Consider the following 23,256-nt stretch of genomic DNA (forward strand, 5'->3'; position numbering starts at 1 on the left):
TCCCAGTAATTTTTTCCCCAGACATCCTTAATTCCTGGCCATTGAGAAAACCTCAATCCAAACGGCCCCTAAAATCCAAACAGATATTCAGTCTAATAAAAAGAAATTGAGATCAGATCAAGAATGGTGAACCCAAAAGAGGCACAATCTTGAGAGAGGTTTTGTGTTCAAGCCCTTGCATTGTTGCTTACTCCTCAATTTATATTGACTTCCACTTGTTGAGTCTTCTTTATATTTCATTATTAGACAACAATTCTTTACAGCGCTGCGATGCTACCCAGAAGTTCATATCGGGTTTATAATGTAGCACTTTGAACTTTCGAGTGTAAATTGGAGTTGGATTTGGAGAAGATGGTTAGCTTGAATTTAGTTAGAGATTCATAACCTTTTTTTGAATTTAAGTTGGATAAAAGATTTATGAAATTGGGAGGATTTCGAAATTGAAAATGGGAAAGATAAAATTCGGGAAGATTTTATTTTATATATTTATATATATAAGAGATGGGAAAAAAAAATCAATTTAGGTTTCCCTTTTCCTTTCTCACGCACGCAACCGTTATCGAGACCGCCACCCTCGTTCGCGCCGTTGTCGACAACATCCGCTGCCGGTGGGTTCGTTTTTCTCTCCTTCTGATCTCACTCGTCGAAGCCAAATACCACACCACTACTGACCACTGGGAGTGTCTGATGTGTTGCCGCTGTCGGATTGACAACCGCCACGGTCGCCGTCGCCTGTGGTAAGTTCGACGTTGCTCTCTCTCTCTCTCTCTTCCGTTGTTCTTTCTCTCTCTAAATTTTACTGCTTGCACAGCCACCCTATCCGCTGCCTCAGATACGTTTCCTGTAATCAGCTTCCAAACAATTGCCGAATCGATTCTGGCCTTCGTTGAGCCCAGCCCACTTTCTGTTATTGGGATTTCGACACACTCTTTTCTCGTAGGTTGTTTGGGAACTTTTGAATGGATGCGAATAATTGGAGACCTACTCAAGGTGCAGAACCCGGAATTGAGGCCGGGGACTGGAGGTCTCAATTGCAGCCCGATTCTCGACAACGAATTGTCAACAAAATGTATGATTTCTTACATTTTTCTTGCAGCCCGATTCTCGTTGGTTGTTTAGTTACTCTGCCAACCATGAACAGCAGAACTTTGTAAATATAGGACTGTTTTCGACCTTTTTCTTATTTCTTCTTTAACATTTTCTTAGATTTTCTCCGTGACTGATAGATGCGAACTGTTTCCAGAATGTAATGTGTTAAAACTGCTCGTGTTGATTTTCCCATCCCTGGATTGAAGATATAGTAGGTTAGGTTTTGTGGAGGAGGTTCCTTTCTGTTTCTTCAAGTATTATCCCTTTCTTTATCAAGAAGGATGAGCTGCTATTTGTTGCAGTATGGATCTTGCTGAATTTATCTGGACCGTTTTAAAATACATTCCTTCCGAGTATCTAATATTTTGAATCATGGACATAGATTGCTATTGTGTTTTTCTTTTCAAGAACAGCTTCTCGTGCTTTTGCATTTAATAAACTAGTTAGCCATAATGTTTTCCATTTTTATGTTAGAATGGAGACACTGAAGAGGCACCTTCCTGTTTCTGGTCAAGAGGGATTGAGTGAGCTACGAAAAATTGCTATAAGGTTTGAGGAAAAGATTTATACTGCTGCTACGAGTCAGGTATTCCTGCTCACTTTGTTGTAGTTTAAATCAAGGATTATTGTAATTTATGTTTAGCCCATATTCTAATAGCAATAAGATTCCAGTTTGATTTTCTACCTAAGATTTTGTTTGTAACAAACCTACTCCTTTTTATCTTTTGTTGGGGCTTGATTGTTTTTGTGTGCCCATGTATATTCTTTCATTTCTCTCATTGAAAACACAGTTTCTTTCTCTATATGTATATATATGTATATAATAGTGACTTTTACATGTGGACTTACGAGTATAAATTCTGTTTTGTTATGTTATGTGTTCTTGCACTAAACACAACTTTGTTTTAGTGATCTCTTGAGTGGGTACCCTCACTAATTCTATTTTTAATCTCTGATTTCAGTCAGATTACCTAAGGAAAATATCTCTGAAGATGCTTACTATGGAAACCAAATCTCAGCCCCATATGGGAACTTCATTACCATCCAATCCTATGGTGCCTAGCAATAAGCCTCTGGATTCTGGTAAGTCATCAACAGACAATTTGCCACTATGTTGTACGTGATGAAAATTTCACCAACACTTTCTAAGTCAATTTGTGAATGAATTTCTTGTTAGGGAGGGTTTTCGTTTTAAATTTTTTTAATTCTTTTTTTATTTATTATTTTTTTTTTATTTTAATAATTCTCTGTTCATGGATAGTGTAATCATTTCTCAAATCTCACTTAACATAAGGCATTTTATTTGACTTGACGTTGTGTATTATGTTGTAAACAGCATCACAAAGCATGCAGTCTCAAGTTCTTAACCCAGGGCAGTCAGTTTCTGTTCCTCAGTCATCCAATCAGCCTCAGTCACGCCAGCAAATACTCTCCCAGAATATCCAAAATAACATTGTTTCTCAGAGTTCATCTAGCTTATCTTCTGCAGTACCTCCTGTCGCCGGATTAGCTTCATCTTCAATGTCAAACATGGTTGGTCAGAATCCAAGCATGCAAAATGTATCTGGAGTTCCACAGAATTCTGTTGGAAATGCTATGGGCCAAGGGGTTCCTTCCAACGTATTTACCAACTCTCAGAGGCCACTACAAGGAAGACAAGTAGTTCCCCAACAACAACAACAACAGCAGCCACAAACCCAGCAGCAGCAACAGCTTCTATATCAGCAACAACAGATGCAACAGATGATAAAGCAGAAGTATCAGCAGGGAGGTATATCACACCCACTTATGCAGCCTCACATCCCACAACAGCAACAAAATCTAATACAACCAAATCAACTGCAATTGTCTCAGCAATCTGTCATGCAACCTTCTATGATGCAACCTTCGCTCTCTAATCTTCAGCAAAACCAGCAATCTCCCATTCAACAGCCCACTCAATCCATGCTTCAGCAGCCTCCACAGCCAGTTCTTAGGCAGCAACCACAGTCCCAACAACATACTGTCATGCATCAGCAGCCTACAATATCACAGCAGACGAGCTTGCCTTCACAGCAGCAGCAACAGCTAATTAGTCAACAAACAAATTCTTCAAACATGCAGCAGAGTTCATTAATCGGGCAGCAAAACAGTGTTGGGGACATGCAGCAACAGCTGCCTCAACAATCAAGGTCGCACGGGCAGCAGAGCAATCTGTCAAACATGCAGTCTTCGCCATCGCAGCAGCAGCAGCTCATGGCTCAGCAAAGCAACCTATCAAATTTGCAGCAGCAGCAGTTAGGACCTCAAAGTAATGTTTCTGGACTACAGCAGCAAATGCATGGAACTCAGTCGGGTAACTCAAACATGCAATCAAATCAGCACTCCATGCATATGCTGCAACAGAACAAGGTTCAAATGCAGCAGCAACCTGCACAAAATACATCAAATTTATTGTCAACGCAAGGTCAGCAAGGACAACTTCAGTCATCCCAACAGCTGATGTCACAGATTCCATTGCAGTCCACACAAGTTCCACAACAGGTACCTTTACAGCAGCAGCAGCAGCCGCCGCCGCCAAATGCAATGTCGCACGAGCTCCAACAAAGGCTTCAAGTTGGAGGTCAAGCACCAGGCTCCTTGCTTCAATCACAAAATGTAATGGATCAGCAAAAGCAGTTGTTTCATTCACAAAGAGCTCTTCCAGAGACATCGTCAAGTATGTTTTCTTGCTTTGTTATATTTTTAGAGCCTTATCATTAATTATTGAATGATCAAACCAGTAAGATACTATCAACGTTAGCTAAATGCTACTGACCTTGTTGAAAACATGAGGTGTCTGAAATGAGAAATGGGAAAAACCAGGAGGGAAAGAACAGTCGCATAGACTCGATTTTTGAGAGGTGGAGCCATGGAGTTTCTTGAAAATTAAATGAAAATAATGAGTTTTTACACAATTCGTTATTTTAATGTCCCTTGATTTTGTTCTTGAAGCTTCACTTTTTGGAATTTTTTATCAATGAAATTTCTCTCAATTTTATTCTTGAGATTAATGCATGCTTCAACTTTCTTAAATTTCATGGTGAAGTTATTCATGTAGTATTTGTGGTCAGTGTGTAATTTGGTTTTTCGTCAAGTTTATAGAGCTCCTATTATAATGAGTATGAGTGAAATTTGTATAGTTTGTTGTTTCTTTGGGTTTTTATGCCAAAATTTTGCTAACAATAGAGCCTTGCATTTTGAATTTTTGATGCTAACAATATCATTCTTTGTCCCATTCTTTATCATAAATGTGGATTGCAGCATACCTCTTTATATTATATTCTTTTGGTCTACCTTCAGCATTTTTGTTATGAAACATGGATATATATACAAATACGATAAAAGACGTAATATTTCTTGAAAAATTAGGATTAGACAATACAATCAACCTAGTTTTTGAAACAATCATATGCAGCTTAGAACTCAGAACTCAGAATGGGGCACATGTTATAGAGTATTTTTCAACTTTCAAGTTTGTTATACTCTTTATTTCCATCTCTTTGCAGCTGGGAACTTACTTGCGTATCAAGGAGTATTTTACCGAGTTTTTTCCTTTTCTATTTCCCCATTTTTAAAATTAAGAAACTGTAAATTTAAATCACTGAAGAGAACAACCTAGAGGTTATGCCTTCCAAGCTAAGTTTTGAGGGGAAAAAACAGTGATTATTATTATTATTATTTTGAGCAAGAAACATAATTGTCTTTTAATGTAATGGAAAGAGATTAATGCTCAAAAGTTACAAATTCTACAAGAGAGTTTTTTTTTTTTTTTTTTTTTTTTTTTTTTTTTTTTTTTTTTAAATATCTGTAAGTGTTCGAACCAGCTTATGCTCACCTCAACTAATCTGACTGGACAATCCACCTGACCCTACAACATTTGGGTGTCAAGAAAACTCATAGGATATTAAATCCTAGGTAGGTGATCACCATGGATTGAACTGATGAACTCTTAGCCTTTTATTAAAGGGATGCAACATTCAAAAAGTAAAAGAATGTTGTAGTTTTGAGTTGATTCCCTATTGGAAGAATGACTAGAGGAATAAGAAAATTCAACAAATTCATCGAAGATACAAACTTGTTGGAAATTCCCCTTTCTAATGGAAGATTCACTTGGTAAGGAGAAGGAGCAATCGAATGGGGTCCAGCCCCATTTCGATTTTGCAATAGTTGGTTAAACGTAAAAGAATGTTGCAGTTTGGTTGAAAGAAATTTGGAGGTAAACAGTCAGCAAGGTTGGGCTGGATAAGTTAATGAAAAGCGCTTTGAAAAAATGGCATTCAGATTCAGAGAAAAATAGGAAAAGCAAGGAAGAGTTATTGTTGAAAGAAATTGAAAGAAGAGAAATTGTAGGGGGAAACAGATATTGATGAGCAGGATCAAAGCATCAGATTGACACTAATAGCAGATTTAATACACCTTTACCAAGTGGAAGAAAGAAGCCTCCTACAAAAAAGCAAGCTGATTTGGTTAAGCTTGGGTGACGAGAATACTTCGTTCTTTCATAGGTTTCTAGCAGCAAAAAAAGGAAAAATTTGATCTCAGAATTGATCAACGACTAGGGCATCCCAACCAAATCATTTAGAGAATTGAAGAACTCATTGTAGGCTTCTATACATCCCTTTATTCCAAGGCTATTGGAGTAAGGTCAATCCTTACCAACCTGCAATGGGCAGAAGTATCAAGAGAGCAAAGCATTCAACTTGCAGCCAGCTTTACACAACCAGAAATTAGAAGAGCAGTAATGTCTTTGAGCAGGATTAAAGCCCCCGGTCCAGATGGTTACACTTCAGAATTCATCCTTAAATTCTGGGAATTATTAAAAGATAGCTTCGCGAAGCTTTTTGAAGAATTTTATGTTACATCAGTTAATGGACAGCTTAGTTAGGAATGCAAAGAGGGGAACTTCCTTTTTGGAAGTGGAAATTGTTGATGGAAGGTGGTGTATAAAATCAGAGGGTGATCAATTAATGGATGTTAAGGGTATCCTGTTGTCCAGATTGCAAACCATTCCTTTTGTGATCTCTTTATCAAGCCTCTTTCGCTCTCCAAGTCCCATTTCGCTCAAGCTTCAATTTCGTCTCTTTGTCAACAGCAGCCAACAGTTTCATTCAGAAACTTTTGTTCATTGGATGTTGTTTTTTTTCCTATTCTTAGGGCTGGTCCTTTCTTTTGATCTTATTCTAGTTATGGCGAAATTTCCATTGTATTCTCACTATTATTTAGTTTACAATGAAAAATTAATTGCATGCCAAATGAGACATAAATCTTGAATAGAATGTCCAACAAAGAGGTTGGATAGAGCTCACTAGCACACAAAGAAAAGGCCTTCAAATGGGTCTAAACAAACTTATCATACCAAGGATTATTATTATTGTATCCATGAATATTTGTGCTTGCATGTGCATGCCTGGACTGCCCGACCCTGATTTTGGTTGCCAAAGAAACTTGTAAGGTTTAAACCCTTAGTATGTGGTCACTGTGGGTGAAACTTGTTTCTTTTTTGTTTTTTTTCATTGGCCCCAGTGTCCACTATCATGGTGGTTTAGAAAAAGGATATAGGTGTGATTATTAGATAATGATTTGTTAAGTGCACAGTAATGTGAGGCCAGGCCGTGTAATGGCCGTAATTCAGAAACTATCTATAGATTTCTTCTGTTGTGGAAAACTCCTCGGTTTCTAAATTCTGTCCAACTAAAGAAGCTATCAAAAGACAGAAGCTAACTGTACACTTCTAAAGAATTAAGCTTTTCCTTTCAACCACCAACTCCTAAGCACTTCATATAACTAGTCTTCAATGTAATTAGGAAGGCATAAGGATAAGTTGAATAATCCTATTGAAATAGAAAAGAAAGAAACGACACAAGAAACGACACAAGGAGTTTACGTGGAAAACCCTAATTCAGGGAAGAAAAACCACGATAGAAAAGGCCTTATTATTTTTAATGTCATACATACAAGAGACCCCAACCTCAGATATAAATAGGATGAGGTGAAACCCTAATTTAGCAAATTTAGTGTAAACTACAAAAATGCCCTTAGGGCTAATTCAACGTATTTCAACACTCCCCCTCAAGTTGGGGCGTAGATATCGGCAAGACCCAACTTGCTAATACAAGCTTCAAACGTCTGTATCAATAACCCTTTTGTAAGAACATCTGCAACCTGTTGGACTGAAGGTACATAGGGAATACAGATAGCTCCGCGGTCTAACTTCTCTTTAATAAAGTGCCTGACAATTTCCACATGTTTGGTTCTATCATGTTGCACGGGATTATTAGCAATACTGATGGCAGCCTTATTATCACAATACAACTTCATGGGCCCTGGACTACTCTGGTGAAGATCAGATAAAACTTTCTGCAACCAGATTTCTTCACACATTCCCAGACTCATAGCTCTATACTCTGCCTCAGCACTACTTCTGGCCACTACACCCTGTTTTTTACTCCGTCAAGTTACCAAATTTCCCCACACAAAGGTACAGTACCCTGAGGTTGACTTTCTATCAGTCACAGATCCGGCCCAATCTGAGTCAGTATATGCCTCGATGCTCCGTGTGTCATATTTTCTGAACACTAATCCCAGGGGTGGACTTCAGGTATCTCAAAATTCGAGTCATAGCTTCCATGTGCTCCTCATATGGACTCTGCATGAACTGACTTACCACACTCACAGCATAAGAGATGTCGGACCTAGTATGAGATAAGTAAATCAGTTTTCCTACTAAGCGTTGATACCTCTCCTTATTCACAGGAACTCCTTTCGAAATGCTTTTCAGTTTGCTATTGACCTCAATAAGAGTATCAATGGGTTTGCATCCAGTCATTTTTGTTTCCTTCAACAAGTCCAGAGTGTATTTCCGTTGAGATATAGATATTCCTGCTTTTGATCTTGCCACTTCCATCTCGAGAAAATACCTCAAACTACCAAGATCCTTGATTTCAAATTCACCTGCCATCCTCTGTTTCAGCTTAGCAATTTCTGCCGTGTCATCTCCTGATAAAATGATGTCATCAACATACACCACCAACACAGCAATCTTCCCTAAGGATGATTTTTTGGTAAACAAGGTATGTTCAAAATGTCCCTGAACAAACTCTTGGGACTTAACAAACATGGTGAACCTGTCAAACCATGCCCTAGGGGACTGCTTCAACCCATATAAGGACTTTTTGAGTTTGCAAACATAATTCCCAAACTTAGCTTCGAAACATGGAGGCGGACTCATGTAAACTTCCTCTTCTAACTCACCATTCAGGAAGACATTTTTTACATCTAGTTGATGTAGGGGCCAATCTTTATTTATGGTGACAGACAGAAGAACACGAATCGTGTTTAACTTAGCCACTGGGGAAAAAGTTTCTGAATAATCAATCCCATACGTCTGAGTGAACCCTTTAGCAACTAACCTGGCCTTATTATCTCTCGAGTGTTCTGTCAGACTTATACTTCACTGTGAACACCCATTTGCAACCAACTGTTTTGTGACCTCTAGGGAGAGCTACCATCTCCCAAGTCTTATTTGTCTCGAGAGCTCTCATTTCCTCCATTACTGCTGCTTTCCACTCAGGAACTTCCATGGCCGCATGTACACTGGTAGGTATTGCTAGAGCATCCAGTTGGGTAGTGAAAGCCTTAAAACCAGGAGATAAGTTACTATAGGTCAGAAAACTATGCAGAGGGTACTTTGTACATGACCTAGTTCCCTTTCTCAGAGCAATTGGCATATCCAGAGTGGTATCATAATTGTCAGTTTTCGTCGGTCTCTCTTCAGTATCAGACTTCTAAGACAATTCTGCATCTTCTTGAGGATCTTTCAGTACCTCATCACCTCCTGAAATTTCAACCTTCTCTGAGCTCGTCTCATCATTTTCTATGTTCCCAAACTTCTCTTTAAGAATCTCCTCTGAAACAATAGGATCTTGAACCTGAGCTGGTTCCGACGCTTGGACACTTTTCGATGGAACACCAGGGGTTTCTTGAATTTCCTTTTTGAGATTCTTCCTATAGTATGTTATCCAGGACACTTGTCTAGTAGGAAGGACAGACATGGGAACAGCAGGAGCAGAATTAGGTTCAAGACTAGGTAGACTGGGTCCAGGAATATTAGGACTAGGCTCAAGATTAAAGCTAATAGGTACGGAGTATGTGGAACTATTAGTCTCTTCATTCGTGGTCTCCCCCTGAAGATGACTAACGGGAAAGAACGGTTTTTCTTCAAGGAACGTGACATCCATAGTGACAAAATATTTTCTGGAAGATGGGTGAAAGCATTTATAGCCTCGCTGATGAAGGGGATACCCGACAAACACACATTTTTGAGCTCGTGGAGCAAACTTAGTCCGGTGTGGACCATGAGTATGAACAAAAGCTATACACCCAAACACACAAAGAGGAACCTCAGGAATAAGACGGGTAGACTAATAGGACTCTTTGAAGCACGCAAGAGGGGTTTGAAACTTTAGAACTCGTGAAGGCATTCTATTAATGAGATGAGCTGCGGTAAGAACCGCATCTCCCCACAGGTACAAAGGGAGAGACGCTGGAATCATCAAGGAACGAGCAACTTCAATGAGATGGAGATTTTTCCGTTCAGCCACCCCATTTTGTTGTGGAGTATACGCACACGAGTTTTGATGGATGATCCCCTTTGACGCTAGGAATTCCTGGAGGGGGTGATTGACAAACTCACGACCATTGTCACTCCGAAGAATGACAATCTTTGTGTTGAACTGTGTTAATATAGTGGTATAGAACTGTTTGAAGGTAGGTAGAACCTCAGACTTATCAGCAAGGAGATATACCCATGTAAGTCGGGTATGGTCATCGATGAAAGTTACAAACCACCGTTTACCAGACAGGGTAGAGATGTTTGAGGGACCCTAAACATCACTGTGGACCAGGTGGAAAGGCTGGGTAGATTTATAGGGCTGAGAGACAAAAGATACACGAGGTTGTTTAGCACGTATACAGACATCACAAGATAACGAAGAAACATTCACATTATGGAATAAATGAGGAAACAAATATCACATATATTGAAAACTCGGATGTCCAAGACGAAAATGCCACAATAAATAATTTTTTTCGGACATAGTAAAAGAAGATAAAAGACTAGTCCTAAACAAGCTCCTGGAGGAAGCATCTTCAGAAAGGAAATAGAGCCTCTGTCATATTGGGCAATGCCAATCGTCTTCCCTGAGTTCAAGTCCTAAAACAAGGCAGCATCTGGTGAGAAGACAACTCTACAGTTCAAATCTTTTGTTATTTTACTTATTCATAACAAGTTGTAAGAAATTTTGGGCACATGTAGGACATTTTGTAGAGTTAATCCTTGAAATGGTGACAGTTTGCCTTTTCTAGCAACAGGAGCGAAGGTCCCATCCGCAATTCGAATCCTCTCATCTCCAGCGCTTGGATAGTATGAGAGAAATCGGTCGGATGAGCCAGTGAAGTGATCGGTCGCTCCTAAATCTAGAATCCATAACTCATTCCCTTCAACAAGAAAACTAAAAGATTAAGGGTTACCTGATTGAGCAACTGTTCTGATCCTTATGATACCTGAATCACCAGGGTTGGTCACTGGAGGCTGTGTCTGAGGTTGTGCGGCCCCCTCAACTGATTCACTCACTAGAGCACGACCAGATTTCGACTTGTCATTTGGAGGACGACGTTTACCATTCGGAGGATGACCATGCAGTTTCCTGCACTGATCCTTCGTGTGCCACTGTTTTTTGCAATGCTCACACACTGGGGGTGTTTTACTATTCTGCTTGTCACCATCAGATCCAGCGGATTTCACCCCAAAGGTAGCTGACTCTACAGTGGTAACACCCGGCCCATTCATTGCACTCGATCTATCTTCTTCCAATCTAACCTTTGAACAGACCTCCTTGAGAGACGGTATTGGTTTCTGCCCTAGTATTCGACTCCGAACTGTATCAAATTTAGGGTGCAACTCTGCAAGAAAATCATACACACGCTTAACCTCTTCTATCTTTGAGTATTGAATTCCATCTTGTGGGCAGTTCCAGATGATCTCCCGACATAAATCCATTTCTTGCCATAACAAAGACATCTTGCTGAAGTACGACGTTACATCCATGCTCCCTTGTTTGCATTCATGAACTTGTTTACGTAGAGTATACAGGCGGGATGCATTCTGGCGCCTCGAATATAGCCGTCGGATTGCATCCCAAATATCTTGGGCAGTGGCTGAATAGAGTAAAGGTTTCCCAATTTGTGTTTCCATGCTACTGATCAACATCGAGCGGAGCAAAGAATCCTCTGCCTTCCAGACATGCTCTTGAGGATCCCCAAGATTCGGTCGTGGTATCTCTCCAGTCAAATATTCAAACTTATTGCGTCCCTCAAGAACCATTTTAATTGTTTGGGACCAAGAGAAGTAATTTTGTCCATTCAGCTTCTCTCCCGTGATCATTCCTACAGAGTTTCCTATAGTTTCACATAAAAGATTAGTAGTAGGAAGAGTAGGAGACATTGATATTAGATTTTCTGAATACATCGGGGAAGAATCATGGCCATTCAATCTAGCTCCAAAGGCCGCCATCTGTTGTTGGAGACTAACAAACTGTTGTTGGAGTTCCCCATGAGATTCAGATCTGGAATGTTTCTGTCCATAGGTCATGGGATTTTCTTCAACAGAATCATCCATTTGAAACTGAGGTTGAACTGGGTACACATGAGGAAGAGGCTGTCCACCATGGTACTGTGAAGAGGCTATTGCCGGAATCCCACCATCAGAAAAATACAGCGGCCCGTGATCGGCGTTGCTCCCAGACGGTTGCGACAGTGGGTAACGGACAGAGGGCTCGGCGATTGGCTTCAAGGTTGAAGAAAACGCGTCGATTTGACCCGACCCGGCAGCTGGAGCAAACCCACGGCCGCCTGGAGCAAACCCGATCACGTGCGAAGTTGAAGAGCCGATCGTGTGTGAAGTCGAAGAACCGAACGTGTGCGAAGTCGAAAAACCGATCGTGTGCGAAGTCGAAGGACCCTCATCCACGATGTTCGGCTGGAACGGCTGCGTCTGGAAGTTGTTCGGTGCGTCGGCTGGAGCGAATCCACCAGAGCCCAGTATCGAACGCGATCCAAGCCGAGTCTGAGGTCCGAGATGCACGCCGACTTGGTTGATGATGCTCGGCGATTGAACCTGTCCAAGGTGCGCGCCGACTGGGTTATTGAAATATGGCAGCGGGACTCCAGATGTGTCGGGTTGCATTCGGTTTAAGATTGTTCGGAGATATCGATCAACTGCTGCTTGAATCACAGCCACATTAGTCGTGTCTGCCAGTGTCCGTTCACCTATCAAGTTTGATGACTAAGTTTCTTTTATCGGGGCTAGGGTTTCATCTCCTTGCTTTGATACCATATTGAAATAGAAAAGAAAGAAACGACACAAGGAGTTTACGTGGAAAACCCTAATTCAGGGAAGAAAAAACACGATAGAAAAGGCCTTATTATTTTTAATGTCATACATACAAGAGACCCCAACCTCAGATATAAATAGGATGAGGTGAAACCGTAATTTAGCGAATATAATATAAACTACAAAAATGCCCTTAGGACTAATTCAACGTATTTCAACAAATCCAATGTATAAGACTAACCCTTAGCAATAAACCTACAGTAAGGAAAGAGATGGTTGATGCTCTCTGTCGAGAGACTAAAAGCATCCTGACGAAGAAAGAGCCCCCTGCTAGGATTGTTTTTCTAGAGTAGTAGTGGATTCTTTTTCTAGAGTAGTAGTTCATGGTTATTTAAACTCATATACAGAAGAGAAGATTGAAAAGCTTAGTTTTCTTTTACAAAAGCAATACAGAAGTAATTATAACAAATACTTAGCTTCTTAGCTTCTTTTAGCACTCTACCTTTTACCTTCTGTTTCCATGTGTTTTTGTTCTTGTTGGTAGCAGTGGTTTTGGTGGTGTCATCACCGCCCCCCCCAGGGGCCGGTTTTCTGTTTAACCTTTGGACATTCTACTCTGGGCTGAATTTATTACTAGGGAGCGTCTATCTCTATGCTGCACTTCACTTATATCCCTCCTACACATATTTTCCTTATCTGCTGACCTTTATTTCATTTATGTAGCATCTTTAGATTCCACGGCTCAGACAGGACAGGCCAATGGTGGTGATTGGCAAGAGGAGATTTATCAGAAGGTACTAAGCTAACATTTGATCTCTCTTCAATAAAGTTTTCTGTACTCTTTTCAAGTTCAAAAGAAGTTCACTCAATTTGCAATATTATTAGAGGTGGTACAAATTGTAAATGTTGGCTTTACTATTCTTTGTGGGATAGTTTTACTACCAAGCAGGCTGTTTAACTTGATTTATTTTTATTATTTTATATTAATAATACAAAAGACTCCTAATGTAAGCAAAAGATTTGGCTACCACGTAGATAAGGGGTCACTTTTGAGTAGTAAGCTTTGGGGAAAATACTCTATAACTAAAAGTCCAGTGATTTGAGTCTTAATTCCATCCTACAGGTGGCTACGTCTGTAAAGACCGAATCTTTAGGTTATGTGTGGGTTTCATTTAACCTAAAGACTTGTCTTTCTTACCTTCTTTCTTTGGTAATGAACAACAATTAACCCACTACATTTCTTGCAGAAATATGATTATATAAAATGAGAAACCAAAGAGAAATCAAAACCTTTGATTCTTAATTTTTCTCAATGAATTTCATCTTCTTCTTCTTCTTCTTCTTCTTTCTGTTGTTGATCTGTATTTTTACTCTGTCTTGAAATTTTTAATTGAGTTTCTCCCATCATCTTAGCAACCAATGGAATACCACCACATTTCTTTAACAATTTTACTTTTAATTCCTCCAAATTTGGAGGATCTTTAGATAATAAAATCTTCATTTTTCACTAATTTTTGCTAGAAAATATTCCAAGAAAAAATTGGTAGTCGACTCAATTGAAAATATTGGAAGAAGAGAGAGTTGGGGTCAGTTGAGGTGAATTGTAAAATATACCAACTCAACTCCACCAACATTTTAAGTTAGTGGGCCAAACGTTGAGTTGATACATTATACCAACTCAACTCGACTCATGTTGGTGAACCAACCTTAAAACATATTCAAGAATCTAACAAAATGACTACTTAAATCCTGTAGCATTGGAGGAAATAAAGAAAACAATAAAAGAAATCCAACGTTCATTGGGGAAAATGACTCAACATATTGATCAACTATCAATTTATTTGCAAGAGTTCAAGAACGGATTGATTTCATATATTGAAGAAAAAACAAAAGAATCACGGTTGGAAAATTTTCAAATAGAAAATCTTAAAGATAAAATTGAAGAACGACACATTGATTGCGGTAGAGGATCGCCAAATTGTCAAAGAGCTTGAAGCGAATGATAAAGAAGACTTGATTCTTGAACGATTTTCCTTGGAAGGTGGTTTTTTGGTGATTGGTCCTTTGAATACGGTTTTGAATGAGCTTGAAGGAAACAATTTTTTTGGTTTATGCCCGATGGAGAAGTCCTTTTTGGTAGCAATATTGGATTTTTTTGTCTCGAATTTATACCTTTGATCATAATATTTTTGTTCAAAATGTAGGTTGGTTTGGTCATGCTCCGTTGAACAAATTTATTTCATTCCTTGTTTGTTTCATAATTTTTTTTTAAAAACTCGAGGGCGAGTTTTCTTTTTGGAGGGGTAGAATGATGTAAGAATAGGGGTTAATTGGGTAATTAGATAATATTCTAGGTTAATTTCCTTTTTACCCCTACTTATAGTAAAACTCTATAAATAGGAACTTTCCCCTCTTGTATGAAACACATTATTCATTCTAATAAAAGATCAACAATCTTGATTCTTGGAGAGAATTCTCCTTTTATCTCCTTTGGATACATCATTTTTAAAAAAAAGGAAATACAACTTTTCATTGATATCATGAAAAGAGTCTAATGCTCGAATAAAAATGAAACAAGAAGTAAAGACATAAACTTAACGAAAACAAATTCTAGGCCATCCGAACACAAGGCCAAAAACAAAACAGAGAATGACAGTACTCCAATTCAAACACAAATCTTTAACAGAGAGACAAGCAAAAAGCTTAGAAAGAGAATACCAAGAAGAAGTGTTGATCCTTTCAACTTCATAACAATCGAACCACGGAAGGGATTTATCATGGAATACCCTTTGATTCCTCTCAAAGTTACCTACTAAAATGTGAACAATGTTGTCCTTGAATGAATCTCCAAAAACCCACAGAATGTGAAAAATAAAGAATAATTTCCTCCAACAGGCCATAGAAAAACATCGGTCGAAAAACAAATATTGGAGATCTTCATTTGCAGCTAGACAAAGGGGACAAATTGATGGAGACAAATAGTGAGAAGGAAGCTTCCTTTGGAAAATGGAGGAGCAATTTAATGTTCCGAAAAGCATAACCCAAAGGAGAATATCGACTCTCTTAGGACTATTTGACTTCCACGAGACCTTATAAACAACTTATAAGGACGGTTGTGAGGAAGCTTGTGAATTGAGGGGAGTTAGAGCTTGAAAATTTAAGATTAAGCAACAAAGCTCAGCTGGTAAATGGCTTTGACATTTTTCCCTTGAGCTTGAACCATTTTGGCAACGGTTTTTTGCGAGTAAGCACGGTCTCCATCCGTGTGAATGGGTTGCGAAAGGTTTAAGGCATGTACATAAATCTTTGGAAACATATTTCTCTTTAGCTCTTCTTCCTTTACCCGTCTTGTTTTTTTTGTTGTGGGGAAAGGCAAGAAAACGTATTTTTGGGAAGATCATTTGGTGGGGGACAGACCCCTTTCTTATGTGTTTCCTTGGTTGTATAATTTATCCTCCTTTAAAAATTATCTCATGTTAGATTTTTTGGTTTGGTCGGGGAACTCTATTTCTCTCGTTTGGTTTCTATCGTTCTTTGTCCAATAGGGAAACGGCGAAGGTGGCTTCTCTCCTCTCTTTGATTAGGGTTTTAACTTTAGCCTTGGGAGATGGGATGTTTGTGATTGGAGTCCTAGTCCCTTGGAGGGCTTCTTTTGTAAATTTTTCTTTAGGATTTTATTTGATCCTTCTCCTAATGTGGAGTTGGTTTTTGATGTTTTGTGGAGGATTAAGATTCCAAAGAAAGTCAAGTTATTTTCTTGGCAAGTTTGCTCGGTCGTGTGAACATGATGGATAGGCTCTAGAGAAAGATGTCTTCGTTAATGGGTCCTTTTTGTTGTATCTTTTGTTGGAAGGCAGAGGAAAATCTAGATCACCTTCTCTGAGAATGTCAGCTTGTGATGTTTGTGTGAAATTATTTCTTTCAGAAGTTTGATTTGTGCTTGCTCGCTACAGGGACATTCGTTTGATGATTGGGGAGTTTCTTCTCCGCCCATCTTTAAAAAAGAAAGGTCGTTTTTTGTGGTTCTTGGAGGCGTGTGCTTTGTTGTGGGATATTTGGGGGAGAGGAACAATAAAGTGTTTCGAGGTGGGTATAGGGACCTTGGTGAGGTTTGGTCCTTGGTGAGGTTCCATGTTTCTTTGACTTCAGTTTCGAAGACTTCTTGTAATTATTCACTAGGCAATATCTTACTTAGTTGTAATTATTCACTTGTCGTTGGATCTTTCTCCTATTAATGAGTCGGTCTTTGATGTGGTTTGGAGGATTAATATATCAAAGAAAACCAAGTTCTTTACCTAGCATATTTTGCTAGACCGTGTGAATACTTTGGATAGACTTGTTGGGAAGATGATTTCGTTAGTGGGTCCTTTTTGCTGTACCGGAAGGCGGAGGAAGACCTGAATCACCTTCTTTGGGGCTGTCCTGTACGAGGTCTGTGTGGATTTGTTTCTTGCGGGAGTTTGATGTTTAGGTAGGTGGCCAGAGGAACATTTGTGCAATGATCGGGAGTTCCTTTTCCATTCGCCTTTCAGAGAGGAAGGGCTTTTTTCTTTTTTTGTGGTTTTGTGGGGTGTGCGCTTTGTTGTGGGATATCTGGAGGAGAGGAACAATAGAGTTTTCAGAGGTTTGAACAGGTTGAGTGAGGTTTGGTCATTGGTGAGGTTTCATGTTTTGCTTTGGGTGTCGGTTTTGAACCTTCTTTTGTAATTATTCCCTAGGCAACATCTTACTTAGTTGGAAATACTTTCTTTAGTGGGGTGCTTTTTGTGGACTTCTTTTTTTTTACGCCTTGTATTATTTCATTTTTTTCTCTATGAATAGATTCTATTAAAAAGAATTGTCAAGCCAAGAATCTTTCCCATAAAGAGATTCTTTTACCATCACCAAGTTTAAGAATAGCAAAGACTTCGACTTGAAACCAAACTTTAGAAATGCTAATCCATGGGGTTTGAAAGACTCGTACCAAATTTTCCAACTGGGTCTCACCTGAGCGAACCGGACCTCTGAGATAACCTCCACCCCATTTAGCCAATAGTTCCAAGTTTCTATATTTTAAGCCTCCAAACACTTCCAAGACCATGCTTCACAGTAAGTCTTCCTCCATGGGATAAATTGAAGGGTTCCCATCGGTCTAATCTCTTCTGAATTTTGTCAATAGGCTGCCAAAACGAAATTTTCTTAGGGAATCCACCCAGAGGAAGGCCAAGATATAAAAAGGCAATGTTTCAACCTACTATGAAGACGTGGAGAAGTAGACAAATTTTCATCATCCACATTAATGCCATACAACGCGCTGATTTTTCCCAATTAACTAGCTGGATTACTTTGATTATCGCGTCCAACATTCCATTCACAAATATGGTCCCAATCTGTTTACTTGGCGCACGAAAGGGGCAATAAGAAGTATTACTAGAAATTCTTTCAAGGACATTTCCGATAATCTCCCTTTTTTTTTCTCAATTCCTTAATTGTATTGAGGGTAATGGTCTCGTACTTACTTTTGGGAAGACATGTGGTTGGAGGATATCCCTCTGAACGTGGTCTTGATTGTTCTCTGTCTTATTGGGACTGGTAGTGGCCAGTTGCTTTGGGTGCCTTCTTGAGAAAGGGTTTAATATTTATATAATTGCTGACGATACTCTTGTTTTCTCAATATTTGAGTAGGGAGGATCAACAATTTCTTCAAAATCATTTATATCTTTGAAAAGACATTTGGGCCTAAGGTGAATGAGACTAGATCCATGATTGTGGGTATTAATTGGTTGCATCGATGAAGACTGCATTGATTAAGAAGTCAGCAGTGTGGCTGAGGACTTTGGTTTTAAAGTAGTTGTTTGGTCTTTGACCGTTGATTATTTAGTCTTCCAACTGCTTGGAAGTTCATGTTTGATGTTTTAGAATCTGGTTTTGGAGAGTATTGTTTCTAAAGCCATCAAAGCATAGTTTAATGGAGGTGGGATCATCCTGCTTTCTTTGTTACGCTTTAACTTTCCTAATTACTTATTTATGTGTTTGAGGCGTCCAAGTGTTAGAGGATTGAGTTTCTTAGGTATCTTTTGTCAAAAGGTGTGATATAGGAGGGTGTTACCTGTTTGATTAATTGGAAGATTGTGTCTGATAAGGCGCTTTAATGTGGGGATTATTTATTTATTTATTTTTGTCAAGGGCGACTCTACTTTCTTTAGGATATGTATTTTTTTTCAAATTCTTAAAAATGTTGTTTAACTTCTTCTTTCTCCATCTTCTTCTTCTCCTCCTTTTTTGTAGATTAAAGCTATGAAGGACTTGTACTTTTTTGAATTGAAAGAAATGTACCATAAAATTCTTCCTAAAGTGCATCAGGTATGTGATTCTACATGTATATCCTAGAGCATTTGACTTTTGATATTATTGATTGTGGTAGTAGCTTAATCTTCATTGAGGGATGACTTCATTGATCTATCACCTTTTGTTCATATATCTTAGGGGTGGAAACGGTTTGGTGGTCACCGGACCGAACCGATTTTTCTAATATGTGGAACCGAATCGAACCGCACCGCATGTATGCGGTTCGGTTTGGTTTTAAATTCGGTTTTGGAATTTTTAAAAAATCTATGTTATATATTTTTTTAATTATAAAACGGTTCGGTTTGGTTCGGTTTTGTTCTTTAAATTAAAAAGTTTTAAATCCAGTTTTACTCTTTTTTTAAATATATAAATATATAAATAAATAAAATATATATTAGTTAAAAACGGCTTGGTTCGGTTTCAAATTCGGTTTTCGAAATTGAAACAGAACCGAACCGGATTAATTCGGTTTTTGAAATTGAAACCGAACCGAATCGAATTAATTTGGTTTCAAAATTTCTTCAAACCGGATCAAACTGTATTTTTCGATTTCACTGAGTTTTCGGTTTGGTTCAGTTCGGTTTTTGCGGTTTGAATGACACTCCTAATATATCTACATGCATTGCAAAAATGTTTTCCACTTCAGCTGTCGAATATCCTACACTTTCACTCGCATTGTAGTTTCTCTCATTCCCTCTATTAGTATGCACTGATATTGCGTAATTTGATATTTTATTGCCCAGTTTGAAAGTCTTCCACAACAACCAAAGATAGAGCAGCTAAATAAATTGAAGGCATTTAAGGGCATTTTGGAACGCCTTTTGACATTCTTACAGGTTTCAAAAAATAATATCACACTTGAATTGAAAGATAAGATAGGCCATTATGAGAAGCAGATTGTTAGTTTTTTAAATTCCAATAGGCCAAGGAATCGAATCTCTACACTACCGCCGGGACAACATCCTCCCTCTCACATGCAATCCATACAGCAGTCACAATCACAGATGACCCCGTTACAGTCTCCTGAAAATCAAATTAATTCCCAACTGCATTCTGCAAACATGCAAGGTTCTGTGGCTCCAGTGCAGCAGAACAATATGAACAATATGCAGCATAATTCTCTTCCAACTTTTTCAGGATCAGCAGCACAACAAAACATGACGATCCCAATGCAGCCTGGTTCCAGTTTGGAATCAGGACAAGGTAATTCACTGAGCTCATTGCAGCAGGTTGCTGTTGGGTCTTTGCAACAGAATCCTGCAAACAATTCCCAACGGGCAAATAATAGTTCTTTGCCATCACAAAATGGGGTGAACTCTCTGCAGCCAAACATCAATTCTCTTCAATCAAATCCTAATATGCTTCAACATCAACATCTGAAACAACAGGATCCGCAACAGATGCTGCAATCGCAACAACAGCTTAAACAACAAATGCAGCAGAGACTGAAGCAGCAGGTGTTGCAGCACCAGCAACAGCAGCAACAGCAGCAACACCCGCAGCAACAGCAACCACAATTACATCAGCAACAGTCACAGCTACATCAGCAAGGAAAGCAGCAGCTACCCACACAAATGCAGGCGCACCAAATGTCACAACTTAATCAAATGGAGATTAGCGAACTGAAAATGAGACAGGGGCTTGCTGTGAAGCCAGGGATGTTTCAGCATGTCCCAACAACTCAGCGCTCAGCTTATACCCATCAGCAGATGAAACCAGGAACTTCATTTCCTATTTCTCCGCCAATCTTTCAAGCTGCATCCCCTCAAGTCACCCAAAATTCTTCTCCTCAAGTCGATCAACAAAGTCTGCTTTCATCCATTACTAAGACTGGAACACCTTTGCAATCTGCAAGCTCCCCTTTTGTTGTACCATCTCCTTCAACGCCTATGGCTCCATCTCCAATGCCTGGTGAATCTGAAAAACCCACTTCTGGTGTCTCAACACATACAAATGTTGGGAATGCGGGACAACAAACTAGCGTGTCTGCAACACAAGCCCAATCTCTTGCCATTGGCACCCCTGGGATATCTGCCTCACCATTGCTAGCTGAGTTTAGTGGTACAGAGGGCGCTTGTGCCAATGCATTACCAACCGTTTCCGGCAAATCGAGTTTTACAGAGCAGCCTCTTGAACGTTTGATTAAAGCTGTAAGCCAAAACCTTGAGTGATTTTATTTGTTCGTGGTTTAAATTGTTATGTATTCTTCTTGATTGTTTCTTCATTTGTAAACTTACTATGGTTTTCAGGTTAAATCAATGTCACCTAAAGCTTTGATTTCCTCTGTCAATGGCATTGGATCAGTTGTCAGTATGATTGATAGGATAGCAGGCTCGGCCCCTGGTAATGGGTCGAGAGCTGCCGTTGGGGAGGATCTGGTTGCCATGACAAAATGTCGGCTGCAAGCAAGAAATTTTGTTCCCCACGATGGACCAAATGGAACCAAAAAGATGAGACGCCACACGAGTGCAATGCCCTTAAATGTTGTTTCATCAGCTGGCAGCATAAATGATGTTTTTAAACCGTTGACTGGTGCTGAGACATCTGATCTTGAGTCAACTGCAACATCTAGTGCCAAAAGGCCCAGGGTTGAGGTAATAACAAATTTTACATATTGTACGTTCTATGAGGGTGAAATAACATTGTAATAGTTTAGTTAGATATTGGTTTTGTTTTTTTGTTTTTTTGTTTTTTTTTGGGGGGGGTGACAAAAAGCAATTTCAAATTGATGGAATGAAATATCCTAAGGGATACAAAAGAGGCCCATTTACAGGGAATACAGCAGTTGTTTCCAGTTAGCAAAAAGGAAATTCAAACCATTATTTTGTAGAGGTTGTAAATTCTTACACACACAAAAAAAAAAAAAAAAAAAAAAAAAAAAAAAAAAAAAAAACCCATTGAAAATAGCCAGCTCGAGGTTCTCTCCAGCATCGGGAAAATTCTGTTGTTTCTTTCATCCCATATCTTCCACCAAACAGCCCTAATTAAGCAAGACCAAAGATGAGCTTGTAGTAGCCTTGAAAGGGTGATCAATAAAAAGCATCCTTATCCAATTTAGTGTTTCAGAGGGGGGACAGTAATCCAACCAGCAGAGAACAGTTCAGTCCATATTTTAGCAGAAAATTGGCAATGGAAAAAGATATGGTTCTGTGATTCATTGTCTTTTTTGCAAAGGTAGTACCAAGGTGGAGAGAGGTAGAACCAAGGGCATCTTTTTTGAAGCCTATCTATCTCCCTTTTAAGGCAACAAAATGGCTTTTACGAGCCAGCATTATCAGAGCCATTCTTTGGAAGATTTGGGAAGAGAGAAATTTTAGGAAAAAGAAAGGAAAAGAAAGATCCCCTAGAGATGTTCTTGAATCATCTTGGCTTTAGCTTTCTTGCCTCTTCTTTGTATTATTATATACTCCGTACTTATTTCATTATCTCAATGAAGAGGTCCGTTTCCATTTAAAAAAAAAGATGTTCTTGAATCATCTACTTTCAATATCCTTTTTTGGTGTAAAAATATACAACCCCTCAATAGTTACAATTTAAATTTCCTTGTGTCTAATTGGTGGAATCTTTTGCAATCCCATTTATTGGCCTATTTTGTACTCTTTGGAGATTTCATTCATCAATGAAATATATATATTTTTTTAATAAAAAGAAAAACCTCGCTTGGCAAGCAAACTTCCAAATATGCTTGTAAAGGACTTGTGGCGGTGATGATGAATGGGGGCCAGTTTAGATAGGTTAAGAGCCACAAGTTGAAGAATAGATAAGCTTCATCATTAGTTATCTAATTATGTTTAGAGGTCACACATATGCTCCACCTTTTTAGCACCATATAGTTCTCCTTTTTCATTAGGAAGTTATATTATTGTATTAGATGTTTCTCAATATTCTTCTAATTTTATAACCTACTTTGACATTTTGAACTTGATATACCTTTTTTGCTACGACTTTTGCTCCTTGTTTTTCTTTCCTTTTCTGGGTGGGGGGAGTGTTAGTCACGTACATTGTTGTTGAATATCAATATACTTACTACAGTGTAGTTTTTATATTAAAACAAAAATATCAGCATTATTTTAGTCCCCCTCTACAATTTTGTCCCTTTTATTTTTTATTTCATGGTCCAGTGTCTTGTAGTTGGAGAATATTAATTTCAAGATATATTATGTACTCGTTCCTAGATAGTTATAGTGCTATTGGCTTCATGCAATATATTTTTGCTAAAGAGACTTGAATAGGAAAGGAACAAAGCAACAAATATGAGGTCCTAAAATACTTTTAGACTTTATGAATATTTTTGAGGGAGGAGGAAGGAAGAAAGCAATAAATTTGTGATGTATTTTATAGATGTATTAAGATGTCCGGCTCGTTTAGCATTTAGGGCTTCTTGCAATTTGCTCGTCATCTTTATGTCAGAATATCAACACAATATTATC

The 23,256-nt window shown here is 38.8% G+C and overlaps 1 protein-coding gene across 1 annotated transcript in view; it reads left to right on the plus strand.

Moving 5' to 3' along the window:
- The first annotated feature begins 399 nt into the window (after nt 1–399).
- The window catches only part of LOC120077723 (mediator of RNA polymerase II transcription subunit 15a-like), a 28,412-nt gene continuing 5,555 nt past the window's right edge, over nt 400–23,256 (plus strand). The window contains exons 1-9 of the mRNA XM_039031686.2: nt 400–737; nt 812–1,069; nt 1,564–1,675; nt 2,052–2,172; nt 2,426–3,787; nt 13,223–13,293; nt 18,767–18,841; nt 19,570–20,976; nt 21,076–21,420. Of these exons, the coding sequence (XP_038887614.2) occupies nt 960–1,069; nt 1,564–1,675; nt 2,052–2,172; nt 2,426–3,787; nt 13,223–13,293; nt 18,767–18,841; nt 19,570–20,976; nt 21,076–21,420 (3,603 nt within the window). The 5' untranslated portion in view covers nt 400–737; nt 812–959. The remainder of the gene's footprint in view (nt 738–811; nt 1,070–1,563; nt 1,676–2,051; nt 2,173–2,425; nt 3,788–13,222; nt 13,294–18,766; nt 18,842–19,569; nt 20,977–21,075; nt 21,421–23,256) is intronic.

This window comes from Benincasa hispida, chromosome 5 (assembly GCF_027475165.1).
Source record: "Benincasa hispida cultivar pf3 chromosome 5, pf3_genome.v1.1, whole genome shotgun sequence".
In the NCBI taxonomy this organism is placed as follows: Eukaryota; Viridiplantae; Streptophyta; class Magnoliopsida; order Cucurbitales; family Cucurbitaceae; genus Benincasa; species Benincasa hispida.